At 41.2% G+C, this 15,770-nt stretch overlaps 1 protein-coding gene across 5 annotated transcripts in view; it reads right to left on the reverse strand.

Moving 5' to 3' along the window:
* The window catches only part of LOC105204612 (LHFPL tetraspan subfamily member 6 protein), a 66,283-nt gene extending 59,353 nt beyond the window's left edge, over nucleotides 1–6,930 (reverse strand). For 2 of the 5 annotated variants that reach the window (XM_026132113.2, XM_026132112.2), the window contains exons 1-2: nucleotides 5,345–6,930; nucleotides 810–928 (exon numbers count right to left, since the gene is read on the reverse strand). In XM_026132113.2, the coding sequence (XP_025987898.1) occupies nucleotides 810–928; nucleotides 5,345–5,434 (209 nt within the window). In that variant the 5' untranslated portion in view covers nucleotides 5,435–6,930. The remainder of the gene's footprint in view (nucleotides 1–809; nucleotides 929–5,344) is intronic. The other 3 variants (XM_039446789.1, XM_011173756.3, XM_026132114.2) reach the window with 3 other exon arrangements.
* Between the last annotated feature and the right edge of the window lie 8,840 nt (nucleotides 6,931–15,770).

Consider the following 15,770-nt stretch of genomic DNA (forward strand, 5'->3'; position numbering starts at 1 on the left):
GCGATTTTTACGACCGCGCGCGCGGCAGAAATGACGCTAGTTCGCGAAGAAAGTTTTTATAGCGCGATGTTTTTTCTCGCGCGAACGCGACATTCGCGCCAAGTATTCCGCGAGGAATTATTCGACGAATTGCACGGGCCACTTGAGCCCGGCTGAATTTATTCAGATTCGCGTCCCGAACTCAAATTAACCCGTCCGTCTCTCTCGTCGAAACTTGGAATATTACCCCCTCGCGTGCGGCTCACAAATGCGTGCAATCTTTTTTTTCACCTCGAGCATATCATAATTTGTATAATTCAAATTCCACGCAATTTACAATTAATGTTCATTTTCAGCAAGCTTTTAATTCTCATTTATATTAATTACGTTATACAAGTTACATATATATGTATACATAAATTAATAAAAGATATATAAAACATTCATTCATAAATTTTCCTCCATGCCGCTGTCACAGCTACGAATATATAACTTTATTCTGGTAATATAATAATTCCGTGTGCTGCAGTCTTGATCATCAGAATTATATTTTCTTGAATTACGAGAGATCTCTTTCCTGAATCAAATCGAGATAATTAAACTCGATCGAAAGCGGCGTCCGATGACGAAATCGGAATTCTTCTTTTACGCAATCGACGCGGTAATTCACGAGAGCGCGATTCGAGCAGATTCACGATTCAACTGTTCTACAGAATCTTGAACTCTGTGCGAGCTTCATTTCCTCTTGCTCCTTCGAGGATCGTAATCGTCGCTACGTGCTCGCGCCCGCTCGCTTTGATATGGGAATATAGTGATGTGAGAATACGTACCTGGAGTACCTCGCACACTCGTAAACTATCTCAGGCGTGGCGTTGGGCGCCCTGATTCGCGGATAGTTGCAACGTCGAAAGGAACTGAAGTACGCGTCCGCCTTACCCAGCAATCGTCCCTGAAAAATACAAAAGTACAGAAATGCAGCGGTTACGCTATATTGCCTTCTTTAACGTCGGATTCTATAATGAAACTGTACAGAGTCGCCAAAGCTCGCTAACTTTGGTGAAATCTAGACAGCGAACTTAAAATTACGCTCTGATAAAAAAAGTCAATGAAGATACAGTAGAGCTCATAAATATTGAAGAAATTTCTAGACTTAATTTCATCCCCCTTCTAACGTAATTTTCCCCAAGTTGTTTGTAGAATGGAAAGTAATTGCAGGAATAAGATGAAGAATATTTGAATAAGCGTAAAGTAGAAACGTTGACGTCAATTTAACGTCATTTGGGGCCTGCTGATTCGTGACACGAAAATCTTCGTGTCGCCGTCGCACGAACATGCAACAGCATCCGAGGCAAGAGACTTACGCATTCTATTCATTTATATGCGAAGGCGATGGCATAGCAAGGAAAATTTTCTCCCCTTTCCAACAGATTTTACACGGCGCCAAAGAAACGGAAAATGTCTCGCCGTTCTGTTTGAATGCTTTTGATTGCTTCTCTTAATATGGAAAAAATATAGCGCGACTCTGCCGGAGGAGGTGGTCGTAATAAGCTCGCTTGTCGTTTGCCAAATGCCGTTTCCTTAGAGCACGTTTCTTTTTTCGCGTTTGTTTCCATTAATAAATTGTAATAAAAGTCTTCGACTAAACTTGAAATTGCGTGATTTTACAACTTCTTCTTTCTTATTTAAAACTTTTTACTTTATGTCTATAAATGAATATATATGATTTTAAACATATATCTAATTAATTTAAAAAAGAATTATTACATTTTTTATTTGAAATTGAATTTTTCAAAAGTTTATTTTCCAATATAAAAAAATAGATTTGAACACAATTAAATTTAAAGAGCAATTTAATTTTAACTATTAAACAAAGATCTGAAAAAGATCATGTGTTAAACACAGACAAACGATACATCATTTATAAAAAAATTATGTTTATGCAATATATGAAATATTTATTTAAATTAAATTTATTAATAATATTTATTTATTTGCATAAAAGTGATTTCATAAAATGCTGCACATAATTTGCGCTCATAAATCTATACAAGTATAAAGAAAATGAAAAGGAATAAAAATCAGATAAAGAAATTAATGGGTTTTAAAGAGAAGCGTCATTCGTTAATTAAACTGATGAAACGCCTTGGATAAGAAGATTCTCCGAGAGAGGAATCAACAAGCCTTTCCTTATAACTCGAGATTCTTCCGGTGATTCGCAGTACCGCGAACCGATACGTCATTAATCTTAAACAGTGCAAAACAAGTTCCGCGAAACGAAACGGCTACGATCAACGAGATCTCGGAGAAGCAAACTGTAACTTCTCTCACTATCCACGTACCTAAAGTAAAAGAGTTTGTTGCAAAGTCTGTGTACAAAGTCAACCTCCGGGTTTCTCCGGAAAATACAAAATAGATTCGGGGTAGAAAAAAGTCGTGGTTGTCTGACCATAAAATTGATAAGCCGGACTCTATCTTTTGACGACTTGGTTTGCGACGCGACACGTAGAATACGAACAATTTGACCACGAGTGGGACTTGGTTTGCAAACTACCCTGAATCTGCGATAACATCGGCCAGGTCAGGTAAAGGCAAATAGTAGTCACACGAAGTACAAAGTTATCCTACTCGACGATATTCGCCTCATCAACCTCTCTCTACCAAGTTGCCGGTACCCAGAGCGTTCTTGTCTCGCTCAAGAATCTTGTACGCGTAACGAACGTCTCGGTGAGTTTCAAGGACCGAAATTTTGCCTCGCGTCACAGCCAGGACTTTATTGCACTTGTTGACAATGCCGGAGAGCAGTTGGAATGAAATCATTCAATTGAATTAAGCTACGCGCTACAATATACCACATTGCTATTTTATTACGTAATTATAATATACTTTTTAACAATCATTTTTGTTAAAGGCCTTTCTTTTATCGAGAACTCTAGTTCTAGAATGATATTTTGAGGAAGAATGTAAGTTTGAATCCTTATTTTCGTTAGCATAAACTTCTGCCTGCGTGGCTTTTTTATCGCGATATAAATTTTTCTTCAATTTACTTTCTTAACTTTTCCAAACTATAGCAATTTCGTAATAATACGTAACGAATATCCGTGTATTAAGACGTTTGCACAGTAGAATTAATGTTTCAGTTTCGTTGGTTCGCTCTCGTGGTTTAGAACGAAGAATCCGATTACTATCGCCGCTCTACGATCCATCTTGTCGGACGACTCGAGCTCGTTCGATTTCTCACGTTTTCTTTGCCCTCCTTCCACCTCTTATTTCTCTAGCTTCACTGCTTTTCTTATTTCCAAGTTGCTCTTTCCTCACCATTCTTTGCTTCTGTATTTCGCTTCTTTGTCGCAAACTTCGCCACTATTCGTCTCGTCTAATTTTTCGCATCGTCCGAATGGACGGATGCGAAAATGAAATGCTGCAATCCTATCTTAACATTAAAACTCGCGAAGGTGCAAAGGCGCTTTAATACTCTTTTAATATCCTTTAATCCGCGTTCTGACGCAGGCCCCTCGCTCACATTCCCGGCTCCCAGCTAATTTATTGAGAAATACATCGATACACGTATAATCGATACACGTATAATCGGATTACACTTAACTACGCGGCAGGAATCAAGAATTAATGGGAACGGGCGAATTGGAGAGCAGTCGTTGCACCGCGCCGCGCGCTGCTCGCCGCTCGCCGCTCTCGTGGCTCGCAATTCGATCTCGGCGAGTCCTGAAATTCGAATTCGCGAGTTTTAACCGTTTGATCACCCAGTGAATAGTTCGAGAGTGATAAATGGACTGCCACTTGAATACTCGTACACGTAAGAAGCAACGTAAGAAAAACATACAAATTCCGTTCTCTCGTGAATTATAACTTCAACGCGTATAAAAAAGTATCTCGCTGCGTAACCTGCTGCGATCCTTCATTATTCGACACACTTGCTTTATTGAAATCGTGAAATGTTCACATCATTTAAGAATGTTTCGGTTAAATAATACTAGCTAAAAGTTATTGAATATGGAAAATTGCTTTATAAGCTTATTCTTTTCTTTCCTTGATCATTGACAAAAAATTTTAGTCCTGAAAGCTCGAATTTTGGCTCCGAATTAATTGCAAAGAATAAAACAACGAATAAATTGATTTATAATAGCTTGTGCAGTGTAAAATAACAGTGCTTTGTCGCAGTTTTAGCTAAATAATATTTAAACGAACAAATGGATCCAAATAAACTTTTGCACAAATATTTAATAGAGTTTTATTAATATGTGTCAAAAAATTTAATTTATTTTGTAATATTACTTTTTTATCAAATTTCTAAATAAGCATTACAAAACGTTACTTGTATAAGAACAAAGAAAAAAATTAAATAACTTTTAAAAAAGCTGGAAAATTGAGCTCAAATTTTATACAGATGTTCAAACGTAATAAATAAAACAATCTATGATATTTTTATATCCTTTGTAATGTTTTGAAATATGATACACGTTTTTATTAGCTCACGAAATTATTAACGTAGTTTACTGCAACACGCAAATTTCGTTGGTTTTATCACGACGCCTATTAAATCGCTTTATGATCGTGCTAGAGAAATTGTCGCAGTCATCAAAATCGTTGATACGAGACCCTTCGACGATAAGCGAAAAGGCGAAAACGATTTTCTCCCATATCTACACGTCATCATGTTCACGGAAATGCGAGTTCCTCGTATATACTCGTATACGCGGAGATACGAATGAAAGTCCTGAAAATGCGCGAACTAAGATCGTACGAAATTCCGAATGACTCCTCAGCGATGTCGCAAACACGTGAAAAACGATGTCGTACAGTTTTACAGTGATGGAACGAGAAGTAGCGTAGTTACGGCGAACTTCCACGCACTCGATAAGCATAATTCTAAAAGTTGCCAGTCATCAGCTAAAAGTTATCGATCATTTTATACGCCCGTACGCCGGTCGTGCGGTGCACAGCGTATCGGGCTATCAACCCCTATATCATCGCAGAACTAATTCAGTTGTGATCGGTAATAATGCTATTTTATCGTATCCGATTGAACGTGTTGCTTTTGTATTTATCGATGTGCTGCTTTATCGCAACATTAACGTCACCCGCTAACGACCGTCAAACATCGAAATGCTAATGTATTGCGAGGAAGGAAGAGAGAAAGCGACATTGATTTAATTTTAAAGAAAATATATTCAGCTGATTTGTGCAAATCTAAAAAGATGGGAAGAAGAAAGAACGGAACTCTCGTGATTCACGAATTATTGCTATAATCTTGAAAAAGTGCTTCAACACTAAGAAATTGAAGAACTTTTAAAAAAGATTCCGGCGTCTTTGTAACGATATAACTCAATTAAAAGCACGTAGCGCTCACCTGAATCCAATAAGGCAGGTAAAAACCAGAGCACGCCAAGATCGAGGCCACAGTGGACAGAGTAGCCCACAACACGCACAGCACTGTCATCTCATCGGTTTAGGAGCGTCCGCCTCTCTCCCTCACGCATCGCAGTTCATCCACCATCCGTGCATAACTGCCGGGGACCACCACCTCCCCCTAAGCGGTGTCAGGATCACGAACTTGGGCGCACCCGCACAGGAGATCCCGTACCTGCATACGATCGTGGACAGCCGATCCCGACAGCAGCTCGCTCTCGACAGCGTTGACCCTCGTCGCTGTTAAATCGCTCTCTCTTTACGTCATGGCTGGCAAAAGGCGCCGATCGATCGTGCGAGTGACATTTATTAGGGTATTGATGTTCCTGTCGCGGCTCGTTTGACACTCGCGGCGCGTTAATTTTGGGATCGATCGACCTCCTCGCGGATCAGGACGTGCCCAGCGACGCGCTCTCTCTCAGGTTTGAGCATTCGAGTGCTTTAATCATCCCCTCTTGATCATCCGGTCGCCGTCGTCGTCGTCGTTTTTCGATGTAGTCTCGCCGCACGCGGAGTCGTTAACTCAGCTTCCGCGAGGAATTACTGCGCTTGTAAAACGTGACCGAGGTGTCGCTCAGAATATCACTTCTCCGAAATGAATCACGCGAGTAATTCCGATTCCCGCTCTGCAACGTGCCTCACGCCGCAAAATTCACGCCGAGTGACGATGAAGCGGGAACGCGATTTCTTATTAACGCGCGGGGAAACCAATAAAAAAAAAGTTTCAAACGATCGCACAGTTCATTCACTGCTTTGAGTTTCGTGGCCAATCCACTTCGTTTTCACGTCACAACTGCTATTCACCTTCAAGAAGTTTATTCCATTGGACTTATCAACACCGCTTGTTGATGATACCCTTTCCCAAGTTTCAAAGATTTTTTTTTCAAAGTTACTACATTATATTTACGATCATTGAATCTCTTAAATTATTTAAGACGCAACGCTTATTAGAAAACGCCTGACAGAAGAGATTCGTGATGTGCAAGTCGCATCCTTCGTTTTTCCAATATTGCGTTGCTAATTTATTGAGAGTCCACCAGAGAATTTTCCAGCAAGAATCCATAGACTTAGGTTCTTGCAGAGATGATACTTTGTCCCGCTGCCAGACGCTTCCTCCACAGTTAATTATAGATCCGACCACTGTCGCAGCTTCACTGCGGTGCTCGTTCTCCACCACGCTCCCGATAAGCGAAGCACTCGCTTAGAGTGAAGTATTCTTATCATCCGAGACGTTTCATTTCGAAACCGGGCGCCACTCTCACATCCGCGGTACGAAAGATGTCGAGGAAATGACGAGGCGGGTAGCTGATGTCCAGGTCAATGACGTTCCTCCGGTTAAAATGAAATTTTAGCCTGGATCTCGATGACAGCTCTTTCTCGAACGAACTAGAGAGACTAGACGACCGACGACGAAAGAATATAACGTGCGCGAATGTTAGCCGTCTTCCGTCGTCGTCGTCGCCGCGCGCGGCGCCGCTTCGTGGCTGCGACTGAACGGTACCGTTCTCCACACTCGGCGGCGTACCTCCTCCTCTCTTCTCACTTCTCTCCTACCCATCCGCGCCTGTTCGTGCCGCGCCGCGCCGTGCCGCGACCGTACCGTGTGGGAGGACCGAGGCGCCCAGCGACGCACCAGCATCCCGCTCTTGGACATCTGGCGAGCACACGCCGTGCACGCGTGGAGGAGGACGGCGACCGCGGATACAAGCGTTACACGGCGCGACGGACGTGTGCAATGCGTGCGCAACGTAACACGTGTACGATTCTCGCTGCCCGCGTACCCCCTATGTTAATAGGATATCAAATAATCGCGGTACACGTTCTTACCTCATTCTCCACCCTCCGTCGTCACCCGTTAATCGTCGTTGTCTAAAGTTCCCGGCGATGATAGGTGATATAACGGTGTGAAGAACGATGTAGGTTATGGTTAGAGATCATCTCGTCACCTGTTTTTTACACGTTGATAGCGACAATTGGAAAACCTCATTGTTCACCCTTCCACTAATATTTCAACATTAATCTTTCTCTTTTTTTTCAACATGAATCGACACGATCGATACAATGACGGACGGACTTTAACGGTGTCCCTGATGTATCGGTTTAGGGATGAAGGACTCGACGCTTCGATTGTCATGGCTAGGCCAAAATAATTCAGGGCTTATAATGTCCATATACACTACCATTATTCATATTGCGACGTATTGTTTAATGTAACAGACTCTTCAATTATTGTAGGTTGGTATAATATTGTATATAGTTTGTCAAAGTTACCAAACAATTTTTTTAATGATATGTTCTTTTCTAATCAATTTAAACGCGTATTGAGACATCATTAATTATCAAGAATTATTATAAGTGACTGAGAAAAAATTTTTTTTATCAATAAAATTTTGGAGAGCCAAATATATTGGGAATAATTATTCTATTTAATTTTGAGTGCTCTTTACTTTTATTTGCAATGATTGTGAAAATAATTAAAAATAGTATACGATACTATTTTTTTCTAAAAAGATAAAATCAAAACATTTGTTACAACACTACAATCGATGATTTTCAAACGTCCTATACATGTTATGCCAATTTATTACCACAATTTATCATCAGTCCTATTAGCTTAGGTAGAAACAATAGTATAGCACACGAAAATGAATGGACGGGACAATAAGACAATTCTTGATAATGCAAACTTGGCATGGATCCAGAAATTATAGTTCTAAACGAAATGGTTTGTTGGCAAATCTGAAACACTTGCTTTTATCACAAAAATCCTCTGTGCTTGAAACATGGAATTAGTTGATAATTGCTAATGAAATTCTATGTGTATTGATATGAGGCGTTAATGCACCCCTTCCGCCACAAAGCCTCCTGGGTCGGAATCGACAATGCGTGTGATCTGCTCCATGCATCGAGCCTTTAGAAATTCGAGAAATCACATTGGTTCAGCGGTGACGGGTTGGCGTGTGGTTGGTAAAGTCATAATACCCCGATCAATAAAAGCATCATTTGAAATTAAAAAAACGTGTTTCACCTCGCATGAGATTATTTAATTATTTTCCCATGTAATGTAAATCAATCTGCACGCGAGATAACAATGAAAATATGTCTCTTTGACATATTTTCATTATGTATTTATATTTTCATTATGTATTTATATTTGTCTTATGTATAGATCGCTCGTTTTAAATCCACCACCGCATTGTTATTTCGACCAGATCTGCTTCACGTCCATTGTGGGGAACCTCGCTAACATTTCCATCATCCATCATCGACATAGAGATGCTCTCGGTCGTTCCCACCGACCATCGAACGCGGACGGTCCCGTTTGGCATCGGTTATCAGTCGCATTAGGAAAATAAACCATCGATTTTTCTTTATGAGCGCGGCACAGCGACAAATACAAAAAAAAAAGACGACAAAATTAGAAAATAAGAACAAAAGGTGGGCTGAGGACAAAACATGATTTAAAAAAAAAACAAAAGAAAAACGGAAATTAGTAGATCCATATCTTATTATAGCGCAAACTCTAGAGAGCAATCCCTTCGCCCATCGCCTCTGCATGCACGTGTGCGCATGTGTTTAAATTAGACGATCCGACACGCTACTGGAACAAGTAGATGGGTTCGAGTACGGTAAAGTCTCATTTCGGTGTAAATTTCATCGAGTTTTATGGTCGACGGTTTAACGCGCGCGCTGCCGCGAAATATCGTTTGCGTAAGCACAGTTTTATGCGCTGCTTCATCCGTCCGGTTACACCGCATTACGCCGGCTATAATACCGTCGCAACAATAATTTTAATCCACTATCCAATGATGGTTGAGATTCAGTAACACCTTCGTACATTTCGAAACTGAAATCGACGAGCATTCGTGAGGGAGATGGCCGAAGGAAAAAAACAAAAAAAAAGGAGGGAAAGGAGCAGAGAATGAAACGAAATTCTTTGATAACGGAAAGCACACTCCTTCCCTGCGACATCATCGCGCGGATCCCCCATCGCCGGAGGAGAAAAGCGCTATTTCCTCAAACAGATTATGAGTCTCGGATTTATTTTTACGACCGGCCAGATCCCAGCGCACTCGTCTCCTCTACATCGAGATGAAGAAGGAGGAGGAGAAGGAACAGCAGAAGGCGAGGAACTGATACCGGCTGCCGCTTGATTCGATGGCGCTGCTTCGGATCACGACACCGTAAAATATATAGCAGTGCTTTTTATAGAAAGCAACTCGAGCGAAAATAATCATCGTCGAACGTCCAACGATCGTGGAGGGGAAGAAGGACCCTTTTCTTCACAGGCAAGACCGGTGCGTCGCTGCACCGGCTTCGTCCGATGCATGACGCGGGAATTGGTTTAATGCATGTTTTCGCGTGTATCGTAAACCGCGGTTGATTACCTAGGAAATTGAGATACAGACGGTAACGTGAGACGCGCGAGACCGTTCTCTTCCTTCCTCCATCCGCGTTCTTATCTCTCCCTCTATTTGCCGGGGTAATGAGCTTCCCGCCGCTGTATCGTCACCGCTAACGTTACCGTCGAGTGTGCCAACTCCACGGATATTTCTCTGTCCGTGGAAATTTCGTGTACATGAAAAATAACGGCGGTTATCGGCGGCCCGCACTATCACGGGACTGAATACATTACGTTCCAGGTAAATTATGTATCGCTGGGATCAAAGACAGGCTTAATAAAGATGATTTATCGGATAGCGACCTCGCTTCCGGCTGTTACGATGCGTCAAACGAAGTGCTGCAGGCAAATTGCGCACGAGAATCTTTCTTTCCCCTTTCTTTCTCTATCTTCTTCGATGAGAGAGATTTTACAAAAGGAAAGATCGAATTGAGAATATATAGCCTCGCCGCCGCCGCGCCGCACCGGTCTTCCCGGTCTTCGCTGGATCGAGAAAGGAGCCTTATCTTGGTGCGCGCGCGACCGCGATGCTGACTGCTGAATATAAATACGGTTGATTCGATCTGCCATCGATGAACTTTGCGATTCGTTCGGCTTGGACTTGAAAGACTCGTAAAATATGAAGACACGGATTGGAGAACGATGAAAGAAGAAAAGGTGAGAAGGAGCGTGAAAATATCGCGAGAAATGACCAGTTCTGCGGTATTAAATTCAATGTAAAAGTATTTGTAGAAAAGCAATGCGACTCAGGAATATACATTTCAAATTTACGAATATTGCAGCGTATGCCAGCAAGAACTCGTCGCTCTTGTTACATAACATTCATACGATATGACGGCAAACTCGCGCTCATATTTCACATAGTATTATACAAATAGTTCGCATTTTATGTGACGGATTGGTGTAATAGCGAGGGCTCCGCAAAAAGGCAGCAGCGGTTTACGGAATCGCGTACATTACATGGAAAACCCACATCGTCCTCTTGCACACACATGAGAAAACGAGCGAATCACTCCCTTCTCATTTGGTCGAATTAATCGTTCCACCAGAAGGAATTTATTCCCCCGTAGGCGTCTAATTACGTACTTTTTTCTCTATCATTTTACGCATCGTCCGATTTATCTATCGCCATCTGACAAGGAAGAAAGAGACGCGTCTCTCGATGAGGACCAATTGACATCGCTACTCACTGGCGAAGCGAACGTAACGTTGCACGGGAAAAAAAACAACTTGCTGAAAAGCATCTCTGATCGAGAGCGATAGCTAAAAAAATTACTATCTTTAAGTAGATGTATCTTAATTTTTTAATCGAAAAATTGAGAAAAGCCGGAATAAATATCCCTGCGAATCAGTGTTACCGCATGTTGTTGCCTGTCCAATCTTCATCACTGTCGAGTACAGCTTGGTAGTGCTTAGATATGTCGACGAGTTTTTCTAACGTAGCCTCGAAATAATGGTCGCCACATGGCCCCGGCATGACGCGCTTGTTTTAGGATAAAATCTTTCTTTTTTTTTCTACAGTTTCTAAAGCTTTACTGAATCCAGAATAAGCTGTTCAGGAAATTCTTCAGATACAAGTCATAACGAAACTATGATCAAATTGTATTTAGAACCATGCGAATATCTTAATTAAATAACTGTTCGCGTGTACATCCAGGTGTCGAGAAGTTTGACAGTTTAGTCTCTTACAGACTGTAACAAAGATAGAATGTTTGCCAGTTAATAAGAGTAGCAGATAGTTGGGTGGAGTCTATAGCACTACTATATTGAGTACTTAAGTGACGGGAATCCAAGGTGAGCTGACGTCGGGGTCAGACTCGACGTCGGCGCCGGCGTCGACGTCGGCTTCGCCGTCAGTACCGACGTAGACGACGTAGACGTTAGGCGGGTAGCATGCTAATGAACTCGCTTACTAGCGCGGAACTTATAGCAGTTTGCTAAGGGCACTTTAATCAAAGAGCAACGGGCAATTACAATCATTCCTGGCATCTCTCATCTGGTCTTCTTACCTCGATTCGCTTTTAGCGTAAAAAGATTACAGTCGAAAGAAAATAAATATTCATCAAACGAATATTCACGTGAATTTCTAAGAAAATATTTGTTGATATCGAATGATGGGTCACAGAATATTTTGTTAGGCGGAACAAAATGGTATGTAGTAGCGAAAATAGAATCACGACGTATGTACGCCGATATTTGTAATACAATCATAAAGTTCGACGAGACAAAACTTGCGATTTTTCTCTTTATAAAATCATAAAGTTTGTGTTCAAATCTTGCATATTTACTTGTTAGCAGCCATATTATATCGCAAGATTTGCTGCCTTCTTTTATCTTTATGTCGCTGAATGATTGGATTCGCAGGGTGACGTTTAACACGATTAAAATTAAAACGAGTTGGTTGTGACATGATTAGCGATTGTGTCTTCATCTCGGCGTTATTGATTATATGAACAACAAAGAGGAAGATGGAACGTGGGAGGACGGACGAGGCATAGAGATAAACGCAAAGCTGCATGAAACTTGCGTGACAATTTGAATATATCAAACTAATCGCCGTACAGCAATGGAGGGACACATCGCATACATGTACGTTTATACGCGCGCGTATTTATACGCGTCGCGGTTTGATTGTGTTCGATTCTCGATGGCCAGACGAAGTTGGCGAATACGTGAGCGAAATTTCGAGCTGTAACGACCCGAAACTTTCTCGAGATTGACGCGTTTTAGCCCCGGTGCGTGAAGTCGCCGCCGTTAACTCTCGTATCCATGCCGTAAACTGATTTTCTATTCGTTGGTCAAATCCGAATTAAAGTTTACGTACCTGCACGAGTGCCATATCGGATGAATATCATTTATTTAAACGCACTTGTTTAAATTTGCGACGTTGGAAATCGATTATCGATTATAATATTGGCCATATCAATGATCGGTATTCTTTTATCGAAAATTAATTTAAAGTACCTATGTTGAGTAAAATATAAAATTAAAGTAATGTAATAGTATATGATTTAAAGTAATATGCAGCAAACGAATATTTCATAACTTTATGTTACTTTTCAAATATACGTTCTACATATATTTGCCGCAATTAAAGCAAATTTCCCGGTTCTCGTTTTAACGTAATGCTGCGCTTCTATTAATATGTCACAATTACTCTGTCCAGTTTTATTACCCTTTGTAAGGTTTTTACTCTCTCTCGTGCATTTGGGATTTATATGGATACACGGGCATTCCACTCCCATATAACAATTAAAAATGATATATATTTTCTCTGCCTCATAAAACATTGTTATTTCAAGTCTCTTAAAGATTTTATAAATTTAGGCAATTATAAATGTAACCGAATTTTATTGTAAAGCAGATAATTATTATGTGTTTTGTACGTACGTAAAATACTTTGCGTTGAACGATTTGAATTTTTTACCGCGCACGACGCGTACCGATTGAAGTGCTCGCAGTTCGTCGTTAGCCAACTTCAGATCGTTGAAAAGCGCACGGAGCAAGTCGGGAGTTGCGAGTCGCGTACTCGGGTAACGGCAAGTCGCGAGCTATTTTTTGTTAGTAAAAATGTGTTTCCCCAGAATTCGTGCGATGGGAAATTGTGCTATTATTGTGCTGAATACTGAATCGTGAAGCACTTTTCTCCGCCTCTGTTTATCCGAACAAATCGTCGCGTCACGTCGCGTCGCGTCGTACACCTAACCCTGCTTTTCACGCACGCGTTGCCACGCGTTTAACGCGCGCGAATCTTAATCTCTGATCTGTTTACAAGGGCGCGTTTTAACAAAACACGCATTTAATTGGAATAATCCATAAAGACGCGCGTTTATGCTAAATAGCACATGCACGGAGAGCAAGGGTCGACCGGCATTCCTCGATTCGGCGTTCCTAACCTTAGCGTGCGGCGCGCGGTGAACCGGAATGTTGTCCCCATCTAAATTTTCGACGATGAACAACGAAACGTCACGCAGACACGTCGAGAGCGATGCGTAGACCTGAATCGCAATACATTTAATCTGGAAACATCGGTCCGCGTAATTAGTCTTGTATTCGTTGCGTTTCGGCAATTAGCGCGCGCGCGCGCGCGCGTTCGTATCGCATTCTCGCGCATGTGTGTGGATGTCACGTGTGGAAGTAGTTCAAGCAGCCACATAGGATTCTGAAAAGAGGAGCCGGTCTGGGTAGTGTCGAGCGACCATGGGGAGCGGCGGGAAGTGAGTAACTTATTTACTTGTTATTAATTATACAATCAATATTTATTGCTTGTTCAATCTTATTAACAGCTGAATGTAAAATTGTCAAATTGTGTTAGACACTTTGATACTACTTGGTTGACTAAATCAATTTAACGATGTAATAATTTTGAATACATCTAGAAATTGATGTAATATCGCATTAAGATGGTCGTGAAGATACATATAGAAGATCAACTTTAAACTTGGTCGCTTTTGAGACATCTATTTTCTCGCGGATTAGGTTTGCGTAGGTTGAGAGTTTTGAGCTAAATTTTAGCCCACACACACACACACACACATTCACACACTATCGAGAGAACTTCCACGGAGTTTTATTACATCTCTTCTCGCTATAAGCGTATTTTGTTGTGGAAATTACTCCTCATTATCCGCATTTTTATTATCGTCATTTTACGTTCTCGTAAAGCGTCTTGTTAAACGATTACTTCGTCCCAGTTAAGCGACGTGTATTTAGAAAGTTTATGAAAGACAACGTGACTTTTTTTTCTCGTGTACTTTTAGTTACTAAATTGTAGCTTATCTCAATTGTACATTTTCTGCAAAAAATGTGAAAAATTGAAATGCAAATTTGTAGCAAACAATGTAAATCATAGGCTTGTTTCGTCTCGCGAAGATCGGGACGTCTCGGAGATGAACGAGTTATGCCTCGAAGCAGCTCGATCGTGCCGTGCCGACGACGCGCACGGGAACGGCAAACATCCCCCGGAATTGCACTTCGCACCCCGTGCTTCTCTTCAGATGAGGCGGCAATAAAAATATTGTTTACGACAGGAATAAAACCTAACACCTCGCTTTCCTCTTCTTCCCGTCGCCGCTCCGCACTCCACCGAGCGAACCGCGCCGAATAAAAAACGCCAACTAGGAGGAAAAAAATACATAGGTACGAGAAAACGTCGCTTACCGTGCGCGTTTTCGCGCATCGTAACGCGGACGGCCGCGCGCGCGGTATAGAATGAAATGAAATGAAATGAGATGAGACGGAGATGAGATAGAACGAAACGAGATGAAATGAAACGAAATGAAACGGGAGCGACGAAGTTAGCGGGGCGAACGAGATGAGATGAAACGTGGGCGAAATTTGTGGGACGGTGATACGACACGCGGCAATGCATGCTCTCATAATGCGCGCTGGGAGCGACGATCACGTTTACTCGTCACGTCAAAAATATATTGCTGTTAATTCGGATGAAATTTATGAATATATCCGATCTCCCAAGTTTTTCTTAAAGTCTTTCACGCCGTTCTTTTTGCGTACTTACGTAAGTATTAGATAAAGAAAGTACAGTGGAGCTTCCTATATCCGAAATAATAGGGAGACAAATTGTTCGGATAAGGGAATTTTTGGATAATAGACTAAACACATTTTTATATTAAATTCCATGTAAGTATTCGAACAGAAATTTAAATTTTGTATTGTACATTTCAACAGTTTGTAAATATTAATACAAAACGCTGTTCGGATAATGGAACATTTGAATAGTAGGATGTTTGGATATTAGAGTGCTCGGATAGTGGAACTTCGGATATGGGAGACTTCACTGTATTAGGAGAGTATTAACAAATCATCAATGCGTCAAAAGAATATTGAGATCAATTACACAACTTCATATGGTTCTTCATTGGAATTTCGAGTTGAAAATACATGCGAGGGTACTATCGACCCAGATTAGATCCAGAGTAGACTATTGAAAGTGCCATTAGTTCAG

This window comes from Solenopsis invicta, chromosome 3, assembly GCF_016802725.1.
Source record: "Solenopsis invicta isolate M01_SB chromosome 3, UNIL_Sinv_3.0, whole genome shotgun sequence".
Classification (NCBI taxonomy): domain Eukaryota; kingdom Metazoa; phylum Arthropoda; class Insecta; order Hymenoptera; family Formicidae; genus Solenopsis; species Solenopsis invicta.